A 15,075-nucleotide genomic window follows, 5' to 3' on the forward strand; every position below is an offset into this window, starting at 1 on the left:
ACAACATCATTATTTTGGATCTTTCTCTTCTATGAGATTATCCTACGGGGGCGACCCAGACTCGGCACGGAATCCCCATCGCCGAGATGATGAGCAAATGGTCCGCAAAGCCGGCCGATCACAAGGCCACCAGGCTGCGCAACAACCAGCGACGCCACCGGAAGCGAGTCAAGGATCAAATCGTGGAACTCGAGACCCGTCTAGCAGATACTCAGACACAGCTTAACTGTGCTCTTACCCGTATCGACGAGCTTTCCCGGGAACTGGACCAATCAAAAATGCACAACAAATCGATGTCGCTGCGGAGTCTCGGCGAGTCGAAAGATCATTCAACTGCGGTTGATGCAGCGGCTGAGCCATTGGAATTTAGTCATGGTTGTCTATCAGTCCCAGTGGGAGAGTCTGCCATGATTCTGGGAGATGACCATTGCCCCCTGGCACAGAGAGGAAATGACGAACCGATCCAGCAGCCCTCTCTTCTTCAAAGCGAGACCATCCCTATCGTGGACCCATCTTGTACTCATCCACCCCAGTTATTGGCCCCGTCTGGAAACGACATCATGTTACAAGGGCATCTACCGGACTACGAGGCATTTGCAGGCTCTGCAGACTCTAACTGCTGTCACTTGCCGCCTCCAGAACCCGGCAAATCGACCACTCGCTGCCGAGATGCATATCTTATCATCGCTCAACAAAATTACAAAGGCTTGGATAGCACTGCTTTACGCAGCTGGTTAGAACCCGGGTTTAGAGGAGCAATCCGTGAAGGAGATGGATGCCGTGTGGAGACAGACTTGCTGTTTGCGTTGTTGGACCTTATTAGCTCCTCTCATTAGCCTCATGCAAGAAGAAGTTTGGTCGGCGGTCCAATCATCGTTAAGCCTTAACAAGTGTCCCGGTAGTTGCGGTAATTTTGACATTCCAATCATATCTTGGAGGTGACAGGCTCCCTCCAGCCACTGCCTCATAACCTTGACATTGATACAAATGATCGGTCCACGCTCGCTTCGTGTCAGCGCCGCCAAAAACATGTTGAAACTTGCAACCATTTTTCACCGATATAACACGTCGGTTTCAATTAACAGACCCAGATCAGTATCAGAAATCACAATAATGGCATCTGCACACGAGCCCGGAAACCCTCCACCCTGGTACGCTGCGTTCCCAGCGCCAAGGGAATCACAGCCCGGCGGCGTGACGCGAGAGGAGCTGTTGAAGATGCTGAAGGGATGTGACAAATTCGCCGACCGCGACTTTATTCTAGTCGATTTGCGCCGCAATGACCATGAGGTATGTTGATACCTTTGATTCCTCCGTCCATCGGTAAAGAGGAGGCAGGCATGGTGTTTCGCATGCTCTTTTATCATTCTTGCTTACGCGCATCTTCAGGGCGGTACAATTCGTGGATCTATCAACCTGCCCGCACAAAGCCTGTACCCAACCATACCAACTATTTACGATATGTTCAAGGCTGCAGGGTTTCGCAAGGTCATCTGGTATTGTTGTGAGTTATAAGATCCCACTGCGTGTTGATGGTTTTTTTTTTTCATCCGTTGGGAAGAAGAGAATGTCTGAACATAAGAACAGCTTCTTCACGTGGACGTGGCCCACGAGCCGCCGGTTGGTTCAGTGACTACATTGTCGATTCTGGAGACGAAGTTATGGAGAGTCTCATATTGGTCGGAGGAATCAAGGGCTGGGCTATAGCGGGTGGCGAATTTTTGGAGTGGATGGATGGATATGACACAGCTGCCTGGTCTAACAAATAGGAACTGAAATGAGTCCCAGGGGCAGATAAGGGTTCTAGATAGTGTAAATTATTATGAGATTCACTCTTGAGTTTAGGAATATGCCATATATTTCTAGTACTTCTTGAAATCTGAGATCACTATAAAAGCCTTAATTGTTTGTGTTTTGACACTCAGAACATCTTAAAGAAAAGTATATGAAGTAATTTATAACATTTAACTTCATTTTTATTTTTACTTAGCACTATTAGATAGATTATCTCCCTTTACTATAATTTTGTGTTGATAATCTATAATTTTACCATGAATAGATATAACCAAGCTAATACATGAAAATATAACTTTCACTATTGTTGATCTTATTGTTGGTGGGTTTTTTACTGATCCGTTGCTCCGGCCACTTTCTTAAATCTAGTAACCTTTGACCCGTCACTTAGTTCAACCTGGACCTTTTCGTTCTTATATCCAAACACCAGTGGTGTCAGCACGAATCGACACACATAGTAAACAATACCCAATGACAGAATCCCCAACGCCACAACAGAGGAAAGCCAATATGGCAATGAAGTGCTACCTTTGCCATTGGGAGGACGGACAAAAGGCATGACAAGGAGGAACTGGACGCGAGACTTTTAGCGACGGACTCCACGACAGAATGCAGCTGGTAAAGACAACTTACAATGTTGGCTGCCAAGTAGCCGACGACAAGGACCCAGGGAGCGCGGAGCGGAGATTGAAAGTCTTCGCTTTTAGTAAGGCGCAACTTAACCAATCCAACCGTGATCGCTGTAAGTAAAGCAGTCGTCGGGTACGTCGACAAGCTGACAATAAAAGTGAAAGCATCGCCCGCTGGTGGAGCGCAGATGAAGAGAATAGTGACGCCCAGGTGAAGTATCAGACTGTAAATTGGAGTTCGAAACGGTCTGTTCTCCATAAAGAGGTTTGAGAAAGGCAGAACGCCATCCTTCGCCAATTCTTGCAGAATTCGCGCTACCCAGAGTCAGCCTTTCTCATAATTGATAGAAAAGGTGTACGGTGACTTACGAACAGTGAAGGCAACTCCAAGAAGATGACCAAGCGCGGAGAGCGCAACCAGTGCTGGAAGGGCTTTGGTTCCTGCTGATTCGCCGAAGAGGTTCTTGAAGAGGGTTGCTGCAACTGTGACCTTGGCTGCCAAGAACTCTTCCTTGGACACGGCAGCAAACTGTTGGAGGAGTTAGCCAAGTTACTCAATCGAAAGAGCAGCTATGAGATGTAATGCTTACGTAGGCAACATTTGCAAGTAGATATAGAACACTTATGACGCCCATAGACAGGGGAAGCGCTATCCGAAGTGTCCTCTGCGGATTACGGACCTCGGATAATACCTGAAGCCTGTTAGAACAAGTCGGAAGTCGAATTCTTGATGTTTCCTTACAGCATTGACATTGTCATACCCTTGGAAAGAGAAAATGACATTCAGAATCGCAGATCCAATATTGTATCCGTTGCTAGACGTGCCTTTAAACGCGTTCGAAAAGTTGCCTGGGTTCTCAACTTTGAGATGACCCCCGAGCGCGGCGAAGCCGCAGCAGACGATGAAAGCGAGAGTAAACAGCTTGACGGCAGAAAGCAGGTCCTGCAAGGCTCGCCCAACACGTGGGATTACAGTGTGCATTCCGACGGCAAAGATGGCCCCTGCTATTGCGACGCCACGAAGCTTCCACGTCGTCGACTCGACCCCAGCGGCAACGAGAATGTACGAAGAAAACGTTATGGCATTGCTCGCGGAGATTTCTAGTGACGTCGCAAGGTTAGCAATGGCTCGGTGATGAAGTAGATAAGACAGTCAGGGAGACTCACGGAGGAAAACACAGTAGAAGACGTAAATGCATGTCTGCATCAATCGCGGATGGAACGATCGCTCGAGATAGTTCTTGATTCCTCCGGATCTTGGGATGCCAGCACCAAACTCAAGCATGACGAAGATACCACAGGTTGAGATGATGGCGCCAATGACCCAGCACATCAGTGACATGCCGACACTGCCTGAGAGTTTGTAGATGGTACTAGGCGTCGAGAAGATGCTGACTCTGGTGAGTAAAGAACTTCTAATCGAGTCGGAGTTATGACATACCCTGCGCCAATGATCTTATTTACCACTAACGAGACAGCGCCGAATACTCCAATGGTGCGTTCCTGGAGGACATTTGCTTCAACGATGCCCAAAACATTGTTGCCGTCTTTTCCATTGCCATGGTCGGTGGGTTCCCGGCTTCCGTCGGACGCTAGCATAACCGGTTAGATGACATATAGCCGCTTCTCACGTTATCACGACTCACTTTTAATCGCCAAGTCATCTTTTGAACCCATTTTAACAATGGTCCTTGGATTTTCCTATATGTTGAGAACGTGAGACTTTCCTGGTATGGGAGTTGACGGCACAACAAAAGGAAAGGTGACAGAGCTTACTTATAAGTAGAGCTGGATATTTAAATTATTTCCGTACTTGGCTAGGATAACCACATATTTCGTATAATGTCAAGGCCGATCCATAGTATGACCAATTAGTCGTTCGCTTCGGGCCTTTGACCGACTCCTGCAACCAGGGTTACACAATGGGCCTTTCGGACGTATATCCGCTAGCACGGGTTGACTTGACGTAACAGGAGATTGAGCACGCAATAACGGGGCGGAGATGCTAGGATATTGACCAAAGAGAAGTCAAAGTGAGCATGCAACGGTGGAGGGGGGATGTTGAAGATCTAAAGCAAGTGGGATGGGAAATAGCTAACGCGCCATTCGGCCTATCGCGTCATTCGTGCGACTGATTCGCAATACCAACACTTGAAGTGATTGGGCCCATGGCGAGGGGAGCCCACCTGGTCATACTCAATCATCCCCGTCGTGTCGGGGCCGTGCCGACTTCAGGTAGTAATTGGAAACGCGGATTACGACACGGTTGATATATAAACGACGGCTGACAGGTGCAAGAGCAACATCGGATTATCAACGCCGAGATATCTTGCCTCTATAGCAACGATGGCCGCACCAGTCGAGTTCAAGCCGTTCGACGTCCCGGGGGCGAGGACATACTTTGGCAACGTGCTTCCCTACGGGCTCCAGGTCAACGGCGAGAGCGGGCCGCCCCCGGTTGCTGAGTCTGCTTCAGCCCTGCGAGCCTTGGCATCATCAGGGAAGATCCAGGAGCTTCTGGAACGTCACGGTGCCGTGCTGTTGCGTGGAATGGGTCACGCCTCGGCGCAGACCTTCTCCGATCTCGTTTGTGCCGTAGAAGAAGCACGGGGTTCGTCCCCCCACGAGCAGATCGGCCTCGCCGGCATTAGGACACCAGTGGCAACAGCCATATGGACGGCCAATGAAGGGCCCGCTGACCGTCGCTTCTACCAACATAACGAGGTATGACAGGGGAGTTGGTGTCATCGTCGAGTGGCAAATGCCCGTTGGCTAACACCATGCAGTACTCCAGGTACACGCGTTTTCCAGCAAACATTCATTTCTACTGCGTGAAGAAGGCGCCGAAAGGTAGGGCCATGGATTTTCTCTTCCATCTCGGGACGGCGATTGAGGAGAGAGTAATGTTGACCCCAATACGCCAGGTGGCGCAACGCCGATCGCCAATAGTGCCAACGTATATGAAAAGGTTCTTGCCGAGATTCCGGAGTTGGTCGAGGGTGTTCGAAAACGCGGACTAGGTATGAAGATGGTCTTCCGTGCCCCCGGAAACGAGGGCAACGGCAACGGCTTCAACTGGGCAGGTGAGTTCAGCTTTGGGCAGGACTTTCTACCAGGCGACGACGACGCGACAAAACGGAGCAAGGTCGAGAAGCAAGTTCGCAGATTAACATCCGACTTCAAATGGCTTGAGGATGATAGCCTTGAGTTGACTCAACATATTCCTGGTAGGTTTCAAGCATCTGCTAATAAAGAAAAGTCTCCAGCCTGGCTGTCCAGTGCTAATTATGTGAATAGGCCTTCGGAGGTTACCGTCAAGCGGCAGACCTGTCTGGTTCAACGGACTCGTAGGACGTCATGGAATCACGCGAGACATTGGTGCTCTCAACCCACCACATATCGGCCGTGATGGAATGACTTGTAAGTTGTCTGCTTCGGAGTATCATGTTCAAGTTGGCTGACAAGGAGTAGATCTCCCGTGTGTTTACAGCGACGGCACTCCAATTCCCCGGGAGTACCTAGACAAGCTTATAGACGTTATTGATAAGGAGGAGATTAGTCTAGTCTTGGAGCCGGGTGACCTTCTTCTCGTGGACAACTTCCAAGTGTCACATGGCCGCGAGCCTTGGGAAGGAGAGAGACAGATTTTGGTCTCCATGTGGGATGGTGCACCTTCGGTCGCAGAATTTTAGTGCTCGAGCAATCCGGCACTTCATTGCAGCTACGTCAATGTATACGTCAATGTATACGTCAATGTGAAGCAAAATTGCCCATATATCGCGTGTTTTTTCTTCATGGTCTTCCCTTAAGTACAAACACCTACAATGCTCTCCAAAGTATCCAAGAACCCAAGAGGACACCTATACCGTCTAGAGACATTGAACTTAAGCAGTGTTGTAGTACATCTCGATCTTTTTGATCTTGAAGACAGCGTCCTTTTTCGGAGGTCCAGCGCTCCAGCCCTTGTCGCCATTAGACCAGTTGTTCCAGATCCAAGGACCAGACTGACTGGGGACGTCCTTGGTTGTTTCCCATTGCTTGACGCCATCGACGTAAAACTTAACCAAACCGGCCGTCCAGTCGATACGGTACTCATGCTCAGTGGTAGTCGGGTTCGAGGGCGGAGTGACCGCCTTGTATGTGCTTTTGCCGTCACCGTTTGCATCCTGGTTCGTAAACCAGAGCCTGCGCGTGCCGGCATTAGACTCCGAATTCTTATCGGAAAGCCATTCGATATCCGTCTCCTGTGTGTCAGACTTGTAGAAGAACATGCCTGGAAGTGTCAACTTGTGAGCTCAATTTGTTTACAGGTCGATGTGAACTTACCATTGCAAACGCCAGCGGGTTCGGACAAAATAGCGACAGTTCTAACACTAGCATACTTGATGTTCTCGATATCGGTAACAACCTCGCCGCTCTTGTACGGCATTGCGGTCTGGCCTCCGTTGACCAGAAGCTCAAGGTAGCCATTGCGGACTTTGATGTTGGACGGGGTAAATCTGTGGGTGCTACCGGCCTTGTAGTTGCTTGCGGACAATCCTTGGGGCAGACTGCTTCCAGTGAAGGTGTAAGTTGCCTTCTTGGAGAAGGAGGTGGCACGATCGACCAGGTATTTGCCATTTTCAAAGGTAGGCTCTGGGGAGCGCTTCATGACACCCGGCTGCGGCGCGGCCACAGCCAGGCCAACGGCCGTCAACGCGACAGACAAGTAAGAAACAAGATGCATGATAAATTATGTACAGTAGAATGCCGGTGATTTTTTCTATTCCCAAGAGAGATGAAGCTACATATATACACGTTAGTGTGCTCCAATTTCGGAGGATAAGTTCCCTGTCTTGAGTGGGCTGACGTCTAGACTGTTGACAGGAATGCTGCTGCCAGGTTTTAGACAGTGACGCCCAACCGTTGTAGGTCTAGACTCGGCGGGCTATGCATTCCTCAGCGACTCATGATCCACAGCTAATATACCACGAGACATGTTAGCGCTTATTCTCGTGAGAAATCCTTTCTTTCGTATCCGACGTAGTATGGGGACGGCTCGGACTTTTATGCTCAGCCACACCATGTTAGACAACCCTGTCAAAAGTGGCCCGTTCAGGCCTCCCACGACCCTTGTCTGAAACAAAAGTATACATGACTCCGACCACCTTCTAATTTCGTGAGGATGGTTCAGCCGTAGCCTGAAACGCCCTAGTCGAAGGATTCAAAAGGATGAAGGAATTGGCCATTAACCAGAAAGGGTCGGCATCAACGTTACAGAGCTCTTTCCACAAACGAATCTGCTCTGAACCGGTGTAGTCATTGCATTATCTCTCAACCTACCAGACACCGTACTCCGTGGGTCTCTCCAACAGAACTACCTCAGCCGCACTCCAAGAGTATTTTCACAGCTTCTCTCGACGGAACTAGACCACCCTAAACACATACATGCCATACATCGGCTGCGTTGGAATATCTGGATCTTGATTTGTTTCAGGGTTGAATTATTGGTTAAATATGGTAGGAGCACTGTTTCCACGATAACTTCCGCAGTCGTTCAAGAACGTGGACACGATGACCTCATTAACATGTACCGCTGTATAGACTGGTCCCTGTTTGCTTGTTGCAGGACATGTTTTATAATGTTATCACAAATAACTGTGCACTATGTTTAGGATCTGCGGTTGCTACGGCCCTTACGGGAACACTGTTGCATATGGTAAGAAGAGTGTATTTTGAAGTGAAATGGAAGCAGTTGCTTTCAATTTAATAGACCGTTCAAGAACGTCCTTCATAAGTAAATCCAGATATATTTCATGATATCTAGGCCGTGACGTCCTACGCTCAGAAAAGGCTTTGATGAAAAGACAATCCCCGAAAGATCAGCCAAATATATGAAGCCGAAGATAAAAGCATCTCGAATGAAATAATGTATAACTGTAGATTTAACAAAAAAAATCGGAACCGAACCTCGCCCCAATGTGCTACGTATTAGAAATCAGTCAACAAGATGCATCCACACAATTCAACCAGAAAACACTGCAAACCCTACGCAAGACTAAGATTTATATCTTGGCATATTCATGAAAACAGAACATTCCTTTCTCAGCTTGCGTAATGAACCGATGGATCTAGGTGAGAGGAGAGATTTGGACAATAGACTTCGTTGCTAGATCTGTGGCGCCTTTCCGTTACCCAGCGATTGTAATAGTTGCTGGGGCGGAATACGTTGCATTCCATGCCCCCCGTCATACAACGACTGCACCACCTGCGACACTGGGCTAACCCTGGACAACCTATTCACCAATGAGCCCAGTACGTCCGACCTCCTGAAAATCCTAAACAGCGGCCTGCTCAGATTCAGAAAGCCCGGGAACGCATCCCTATCCATGGCCAGGAAGACGTAATCCTTGGCCGTGTCAAACACCTCGGGGTCGTCCCTGCCGTCTTCCTCGATCGCTCTGGTTAATTCCTGGGTAATGGAGCCGGGCAGGACGATTTCACGCTCCGCTCCGGGTAGCACGAACGTGTAGAGGATCTTCTCGGCGCTCGCTCGAATGTCTTGTCTTGCCACCGAGTGACCCGGTCCCGGGAATACCTGACTTCCAGTGTGTGACTTTCCGTCATCGTCCACTGATTCTATCGATTCGTGTGTGGAGAAGTCGACTAGTACGGTCCTTCGCAACTCTCTCACGTAGTGTCGACAGAGACTCATGTGTTGCGAGACATCCAGCCTAGTCACTAGTTAAAATCGACAGAGCTGGAAAGCAGGGCACCGGTACATACCAGAAGTCGAGATAGTCAACGGAATGCTGTACGTCTCTCATATATATATAGAACTCAAATAATGAGTATGGCTTCGTCGTTCTCCGGTAGAGAACTTCGAACAAGGTTGGCCGTCTTTTGGCTGCTTTATACAGGTCTACGCTGTCGTCGGCGGGAAAGGTTGGGTTGAATACCGTTTCCCCTAGAGAGGGTTCCACTAGTGAATCGGCTTTGGTACTACCTTCGTAGACAGAGACCTGTGGTGGACTCGGTGCGGCTTTGACAGTGTTCGCGCTCGAGTCAGAACCAACTGAAGGCCTTCGGTCACGCAAGAAGGCACTAAGGCGTTCGTCATCCGATATCATTTGTCTACCTTCTGGCAGCTTGCCGTTGTCTCGCGGAGTAGGCAATATGCTGGGAGGAATGCTTAGTGGTACCGCTAAAGGCAATTGCGGGGCCGCTATCGACTCGGCATGAGAGGGACCAGCTTCTTCTATATTTGCGTTGTGAAACAGGCGCTGGTGCTGGAATATCAAACCTTGCCCGGCTAACATGGATGCTCTCCGGTAAAGCGCGGTGCTTTTTAGAATTTGATCAAAACCAAACTCTCGCCCGCTAGTCACAGATGCCGTTTCCGGGGGGTATGCGCCTTCGGGTGCTGTACAAAAGGACTCGTGTAGCGATATTGTATCGTCAGAGATGCTTGCAATGACCTGCCTCACTTCCGGGCTTTCCATGACGGCGGATATTTCGTGCTCCGTTTCCCTGAGTCTTGTTAGCGTTCCCCTGAGCAGCAGAATGGCTGCGGAAAACGTGCGATTGAAAGGCCACATGAAAGAGATCGACTGCTCGAGCTTGACGCCCGAGAACCTGGATGATTTCATCCATTTCACGATACTCCCAAAACTTCCCCATGTTAGCTATAAAGTCGTCCTTGCTCATCCCCTCCAACTGGGTAAGGCCAAGACTCCTCAAATGTTTGAGGATGACATTGAACAGGAGCCAGCTAAACTCGAGCACCCCATAATAGTCTTCGAGGATGATCCTCCCAGACTCGATCGTGAGAGGCTTCTGCCCGTCTCGCGACAGTAGAGACTTAATCTGGAGAAGCGTGGTCCGAATGGCCGAACACTCCGTGTGCAGAGATGCAATGGATAGAGCGCCAATCTTGAACCGCGCAGCCTGCTTCTGACATGATCGCAGGGCACTGGCGACGGGGGTTGCGGCTTCAAAAACCTTTGCTGTCAACGTGATTGGATCCAGCCCGGATGTAGTCATGAGAGACGACCGTTCAGAGTCAATATCAAACGTGTCCTGGCGAGGCGGGGCTGCATGATTGTTGATGACGTTCCCGACGAAGAGCCTGGCATTGTCTCGAGCGATAGCAACCCTGCCGGGCGGAGCCAACGTCGCCTCGTTGTCGGGGCCAAAGAAGTCGGCGGTAACATCATCCCGCCGTAGTTGATCCATATCATGGGCCGCCAGCTCGAGTCATTGGCGCTGTCAGGCCCAGGGATTGAATGAGGTGAAATGTCGAGGTTTCTGTGCGGCTGAAGAGACACGACACTGCCCCGTCAGACAGCCTTGTCTTCTCGGTATGCCGAGTTGGGCATGAACTAACCGGCTTAGGCTATCTACGTGCTGGGGTATCAGGTGCGGCTGAATAAATGAAATTCTTTCAGTCTGGGAGGACTAGCCTTATAAGGCCAGGCACGCTATGCTATTTACAGTTCTATATTCCATATTGATGTTCATTATAAAGCTACTTTCTCTTGTGGCACTGGATGTAGCACTAAGCGTATGTCTCTATTGTGTATCGATACTGTACGGTGTTGATCTATCTGACGATTTTCTGAAAAGCTAAAAATTAAACAATTACTAGCAAGATTAAGTCAGCTAGCTAGTGCTGTATATATTTCAAGAAAGGGCCTTCAGTATCCTACTGTAGCTTCTGCTCAAAAAAGCTTATGTGCAAGTCTGACCAGCTGAATGAGGGGCGTGACACTCATGGCCAGAGTAGATCAAGGCTGTCAGTCATTGCCTTATAAATCAGGTGTGAATCGGGACGCGGGGTAACTTCAGCTGACACGCCCATCAACAGATTCCCCTCAATCTCAAGTTGTTCATTACCTCGTCATCGGACGTAACCACAAACAATCTAGGGACCTCCACGTTCAATTGCCCTTTGTTTTTCTTAGCAACTCGTACAATACCTTCAGATTATAGTAAACCAATAGAGACATGGCCGATCCATTCAGCATCACCGTCGGCGTGCTAGGTGTGCTCCAAGCGGCGTTTTCGACATGTAAATTTCTGCGGGGTTTGATAGAAGGCTATTCAAACGCACCCGAGACCCTGAGGAGCCTAAGCCAGGAGATCGAAGCTGTCGAGAGGCAGCTTTCATTATTAACAACAGAGCTTTCCGAGCAACAGAACTCGAACTACTCGCCCAACCAGCTGGCGTGTTTCGACACCCTAAAGGCCGTCACTCAACAATGCCGGGACTCGTGTAATGATTTCAAGGCAAAATTAGCGGATCTCACGTCTCACTCGACACCTCCTCTTATTTCGAGCCGTGACAAGGGCCGCCTTCTACTTCACGAGACGGACATGGCGCTATTCAAAGCTGAGCTGCAGCGCTACAAGCAGGCACTGGAACTTGCAATTGGAGTGGCCACCTTGTAAGTCCCTTTTCCCTTTACAAGCCAGAGACTCGGTAACCGATGGTGATTTTAAGCCAAACTGTCCGAAGCAACAAAGAAGCTCTGCAATCTCTCGAAACAAAGATGGCATCTTCCATCAATTCCTTCACTGGCCAAATGGAAGGACTGCAACTGGCCATCAGCTCGCTGTCCCTGAACAGCCTCAGCATTCGGCAGGAAGACGTGGATGTGGTTCTGAAAGTGCTGAATCGGCACAGCATGATGCTAGCTCGATGCTTGAAGTTTTGTGAAAGCGGCTTGAAGGGGACCACGACGGCAACGGGGACAGCTGTTAAGCATGCTGAGGCATTCAACAAGGCGCGGCAGTGGATTGGAAACATTGGGGTTGACAGCACGTGGACCCCCAACGCACCGCCTATTTCACTTGACCGTGTGATAGCCCGGGATGAGGCGATTCAGGGGGTTGGAAATATGTCAAGAGAGGCAGCCAAAGACTTTTTCAAATAATTAGATTGAGCTCGTATTTTTGATGGATGATCTGTCTTTGACAATAATATCCATCAAAGAATTTAATAAAAGGGGAAGTTGCCGCTTGTTTTAAAACCACCACACCCGCCTATACTGGCTTGTAGGGTAGCTAAGGTACCAGGATATTGTAATGTTGCAGAAATCAGGTCTTCCAACAGAAACTGCCTAACAATTAAATCTGCTAAAACATGAGAGAAAATAAATCAGAATGCACATATATCTATACTAATAGGAAGCATCAAAATTCGGGGAGAAAGTAGCAGAACTGCTGGGTGTATACCCATGTGGTCGATTCAATAGTTAATCCCTGGAGGCAAAACAGAAAATTCTATATTCTGGGAGGGAGCCATGGCGAGGTATCTCCTTTGAGATAAAGCGCCATGGGAAGGGCTACTAGATCAATCCGACGAGTCAGTCTTGTGGTCTTCCAGGGAAGTTCATGCCATGGCAGATTGATTCGTCCGTTATCATCATTAGCCACTATCCGCGGAATACTGAAATGATGGTATTTTTCGTCTATTGATGCGGCCTTTCCTCGTGGATCATTCGATCAGAGAATGCCTGTAGTACCAGTGCATTATCTTAACCTCTGGTTTTGATTTCTTCTACCCTCAATCCCGGCTTTGAAGACACCCCGCCGCTAAGGTAAGGCTGCCCTCCACCTTTTTGGGTGGGCTATCGGCTTCTTTTCCCCACACACTAGCACTGAAGTGAAGCCCAAATCCGAGACCGGGGTAAGACGATCATGAAAAGCTATTAAAATCCCAAAAAGAATATACCAGCTTGACCATAACTAACGTTATTGTCAATTTTTACTCGAAGACTTATCGGAATAATAGGCTTAAGCTAATAACCGTAAAAGTAATTCAAATATGCAACAAAGCCAATGACCCCGTTAACATCCTACTCCAGCACTCTAGCCAAGTTCCTCCTGCATCTGCCGGCAAACACCTTTCACACTCTACTGCAACGCAACCTTCGCAATGAGCGATTCCCAAACCCCGACTCCAGCGCCTTTCGCTGTGTCGCGCTCACGCGGCAAACAACCGGACGAGTCCCTTTACACCAAGAAGCTGAGAGAAAAGAGAAAAGCCAAGGGGCAAGCGCAGTCTTCTGATGAGTCTGGATCTGAAGACGAGCTTGAGCCAGGTCGGTCCACGCAATGAATCACCGTGAAAATCTGTTCGCTCAACTAACCGCGTAGGTGCTGTGGTGTTGCACAAGATGTTCAATCGAAGAGTGGTCCTACATCCCGACAATACTGTCGTCAAATCTGGAAAACGCATCGCAATCGGAGAAGCGGAGGCGCTCAAAGTCGCCGCTCTTGCTGGAGTCCCAGCACCATGTGTTCACGACGCGCACGCGGCTCCTAATGGTCAAGTCCACATACGCATGAGCTACATCCAAGGACAAAGCCTTGACACGCTGTGGCCCGAAATGTCGACCGAACAGAAGAAGGATATTGCCCGCCAGCTTCGGGTGATGATCGAAAAGATGAGATCTGTGGCTCCTCCCCCTCATCTCATCAGCGCTTGTGACGGCAGCGAAATCCGAGACACGAGAGTACACTTCACGTACCATTCCTCTGCTTGCCAGGACGAAAGCGCCTTCAATGAGTTTTTGCTATCGGCCCTCTATGAACAAACACCTCCACTCGTGCGGGAAGCGTTTTCTCGACGGTTGCGAACTGATCATCGCATTGTCCTCTCCCACTGCGATCTTACACCCAGGAACATCTTGGTTGAGGACGGCAAGATCAAGGGACTCGTGGACTGGGAGGATAGCGGATGGTATCCAGAATACTGGGAGTATGTTAAATTCTTTCAGCGCCCTGCCGACAAGGAATGGAAGGAGTACGCAGAGGATATTTTCCCCGAGTTGTATCATGACGAGCTTGTCGACTTCATTGCCATGTCCAAATGGCAGAACTCTTAGCTAGCCGATAGGGTATAAGATGGTCCCTTACGGATCCTGATCCATAGAACATCCACCTATCGTTGCGAACAAGCTTCACGGCACCCGTTATTCATCTTTTGCGTCCATTGTTGCATCAATCATCCCGCTCAGCCCTGTCTCATATTGCTCCGCAGTTAGATGACCGGTATGATAGAGAGCCTTCAGTGCCAATTCGACCCACTGCTGGCAGTCGAATTCGGGGTCCTTGTTTAAGACATCAACCGACTCCATCTGACTAGTGAGCTCAGAGGAAGTCAGAGAATGATGAGTCGTACCGACCCTGACCTTTTGGGCAAAAGTTCTTGAGGTTGTGGGGTCGAAATCCTTCCGCGATTCGAACGAGAACTCCCCTGTCAAACCTTTGACATGGTAGTAGTAATGTGAGGAGCCGTCCTCAGGCACACACCAGAGCCCAGTGTGCCTATACTTTGAGAAGTCTATGGGGCCTCCCTTGTGGACAGTGATGTAGATCTCGTACTTCGTAGTGCTGGGCATGGACGCTGAGGGTAGAGACAGGGGACGGAAGAAGTTGCTAGATCTACATCGACATGTTAGCGCTGCCAAGATACATCGGGAGTAAAAATCACAGGTATTGAAGCTGCCGAAGATGGAGTTTTCAACGGGTGTTGTTGCGGCCAATGATGAATATGTTATTTGGTGGGTGAGGAGTCTGCAAAAGAGTGGTATTTACGTTCCGGATGTATTGGGGGCTTGGTTATCTTAATCCCTCAAGACTTCCTCTTGCCTTTCTGTCTTGCCGG

At 49.2% G+C, this 15,075-nt stretch overlaps 8 protein-coding genes across 8 annotated transcripts; 5 read left to right on the plus strand and 3 right to left on the minus strand.

Moving 5' to 3' along the window:
- Position 1: 1 nt before the first annotated feature.
- Positions 2–897, plus strand: BGZ61DRAFT_458383 (uncharacterized protein). Its single transcript, XM_046246750.1, has one exon. It carries the CDS (start codon positions 87–89, stop codon positions 834–836), a length of 750 nt encoding a protein of 249 aa, XP_046100097.1. The 5' UTR covers positions 2–86; the 3' UTR covers positions 837–897.
- Positions 898–984: 87 nt separating this feature from the next.
- Positions 985–1,854, plus strand: BGZ61DRAFT_458385 (Rhodanese-like domain-containing protein; the record flags this gene model as incomplete). The annotated part of the gene is made up of 3 exons (XM_046246751.1): positions 985–1,290; positions 1,390–1,504; positions 1,588–1,854. 3 exons carry the CDS (start codon positions 988–990, stop codon positions 1,767–1,769), a joined length of 600 nt encoding a protein of 199 aa, XP_046100098.1. The 3' UTR covers positions 1,770–1,854.
- Positions 1,855–2,125: 271 nt separating this feature from the next.
- On the minus strand, positions 2,126–4,022 carry BGZ61DRAFT_361213 (amino acid transporter; the record flags this gene model as incomplete). The annotated part of the gene is made up of 7 exons (XM_046241245.1): positions 2,126–2,365; positions 2,428–2,738; positions 2,793–2,952; positions 3,014–3,115; positions 3,166–3,524; positions 3,591–3,814; positions 3,865–4,022. The coding sequence occupies 7 exons, from the start codon at positions 4,020–4,022 to the stop codon at positions 2,126–2,128; spliced, it is 1,554 nt and encodes a 517-aa protein (XP_046100099.1).
- A 747-nt stretch (positions 4,023–4,769) lies between these two features.
- BGZ61DRAFT_497065 (uncharacterized protein) lies at positions 4,770–6,115 on the plus strand (the record flags this gene model as incomplete). Its single annotated transcript, XM_046251093.1, has 5 exons — positions 4,770–5,147; positions 5,210–5,273; positions 5,348–5,650; positions 5,721–5,843; positions 5,895–6,115. The coding sequence occupies 5 exons, from the start codon at positions 4,770–4,772 to the stop codon at positions 6,113–6,115; spliced, it is 1,089 nt and encodes a 362-aa protein (XP_046100100.1).
- A 192-nt stretch (positions 6,116–6,307) lies between these two features.
- BGZ61DRAFT_361148 (concanavalin A-like lectin/glucanase domain-containing protein) lies at positions 6,308–7,149 on the minus strand (the record flags this gene model as incomplete). The annotated part of the gene is made up of 2 exons (XM_046241239.1): positions 6,308–6,696; positions 6,750–7,149. The coding sequence occupies 2 exons, from the start codon at positions 7,147–7,149 to the stop codon at positions 6,308–6,310; spliced, it is 789 nt and encodes a 262-aa protein (XP_046100101.1).
- Positions 7,150–8,553: 1,404 nt separating this feature from the next.
- BGZ61DRAFT_591430 (uncharacterized protein) lies at positions 8,554–10,637 on the minus strand (the record flags this gene model as incomplete). The annotated part of the gene is made up of 3 exons (XM_046256685.1): positions 8,554–9,136; positions 9,189–10,073; positions 10,120–10,637. 3 exons carry the CDS (start codon positions 10,635–10,637, stop codon positions 8,572–8,574), a joined length of 1,968 nt encoding a protein of 655 aa, XP_046100102.1. The 3' UTR covers positions 8,554–8,571.
- A 771-nt stretch (positions 10,638–11,408) lies between these two features.
- On the plus strand, positions 11,409–12,337 carry BGZ61DRAFT_482093 (uncharacterized protein; the record flags this gene model as incomplete). Its single annotated transcript, XM_046249362.1, has 2 exons — positions 11,409–11,848; positions 11,905–12,337. 2 exons carry the CDS (start codon positions 11,409–11,411, stop codon positions 12,335–12,337), a joined length of 873 nt encoding a protein of 290 aa, XP_046100103.1.
- A 967-nt stretch (positions 12,338–13,304) lies between these two features.
- Positions 13,305–14,360, plus strand: BGZ61DRAFT_427336 (kinase-like domain-containing protein). The gene is made up of 2 exons (XM_046243696.1): positions 13,305–13,507; positions 13,563–14,360. Exons 1-2 carry the CDS (start codon positions 13,342–13,344, stop codon positions 14,291–14,293), a joined length of 897 nt encoding a protein of 298 aa, XP_046100104.1. The 5' UTR covers positions 13,305–13,341; the 3' UTR covers positions 14,294–14,360.
- The last annotated feature ends 715 nt before the right edge of the window (positions 14,361–15,075 follow it).

Source organism: Ilyonectria robusta, assembly GCF_021365365.1.
Source record: "Ilyonectria robusta strain PMI_751 chromosome Unknown BGZ61scaffold_20, whole genome shotgun sequence".
Classification (NCBI taxonomy): domain Eukaryota; kingdom Fungi; phylum Ascomycota; class Sordariomycetes; order Hypocreales; family Nectriaceae; genus Ilyonectria; species Ilyonectria robusta.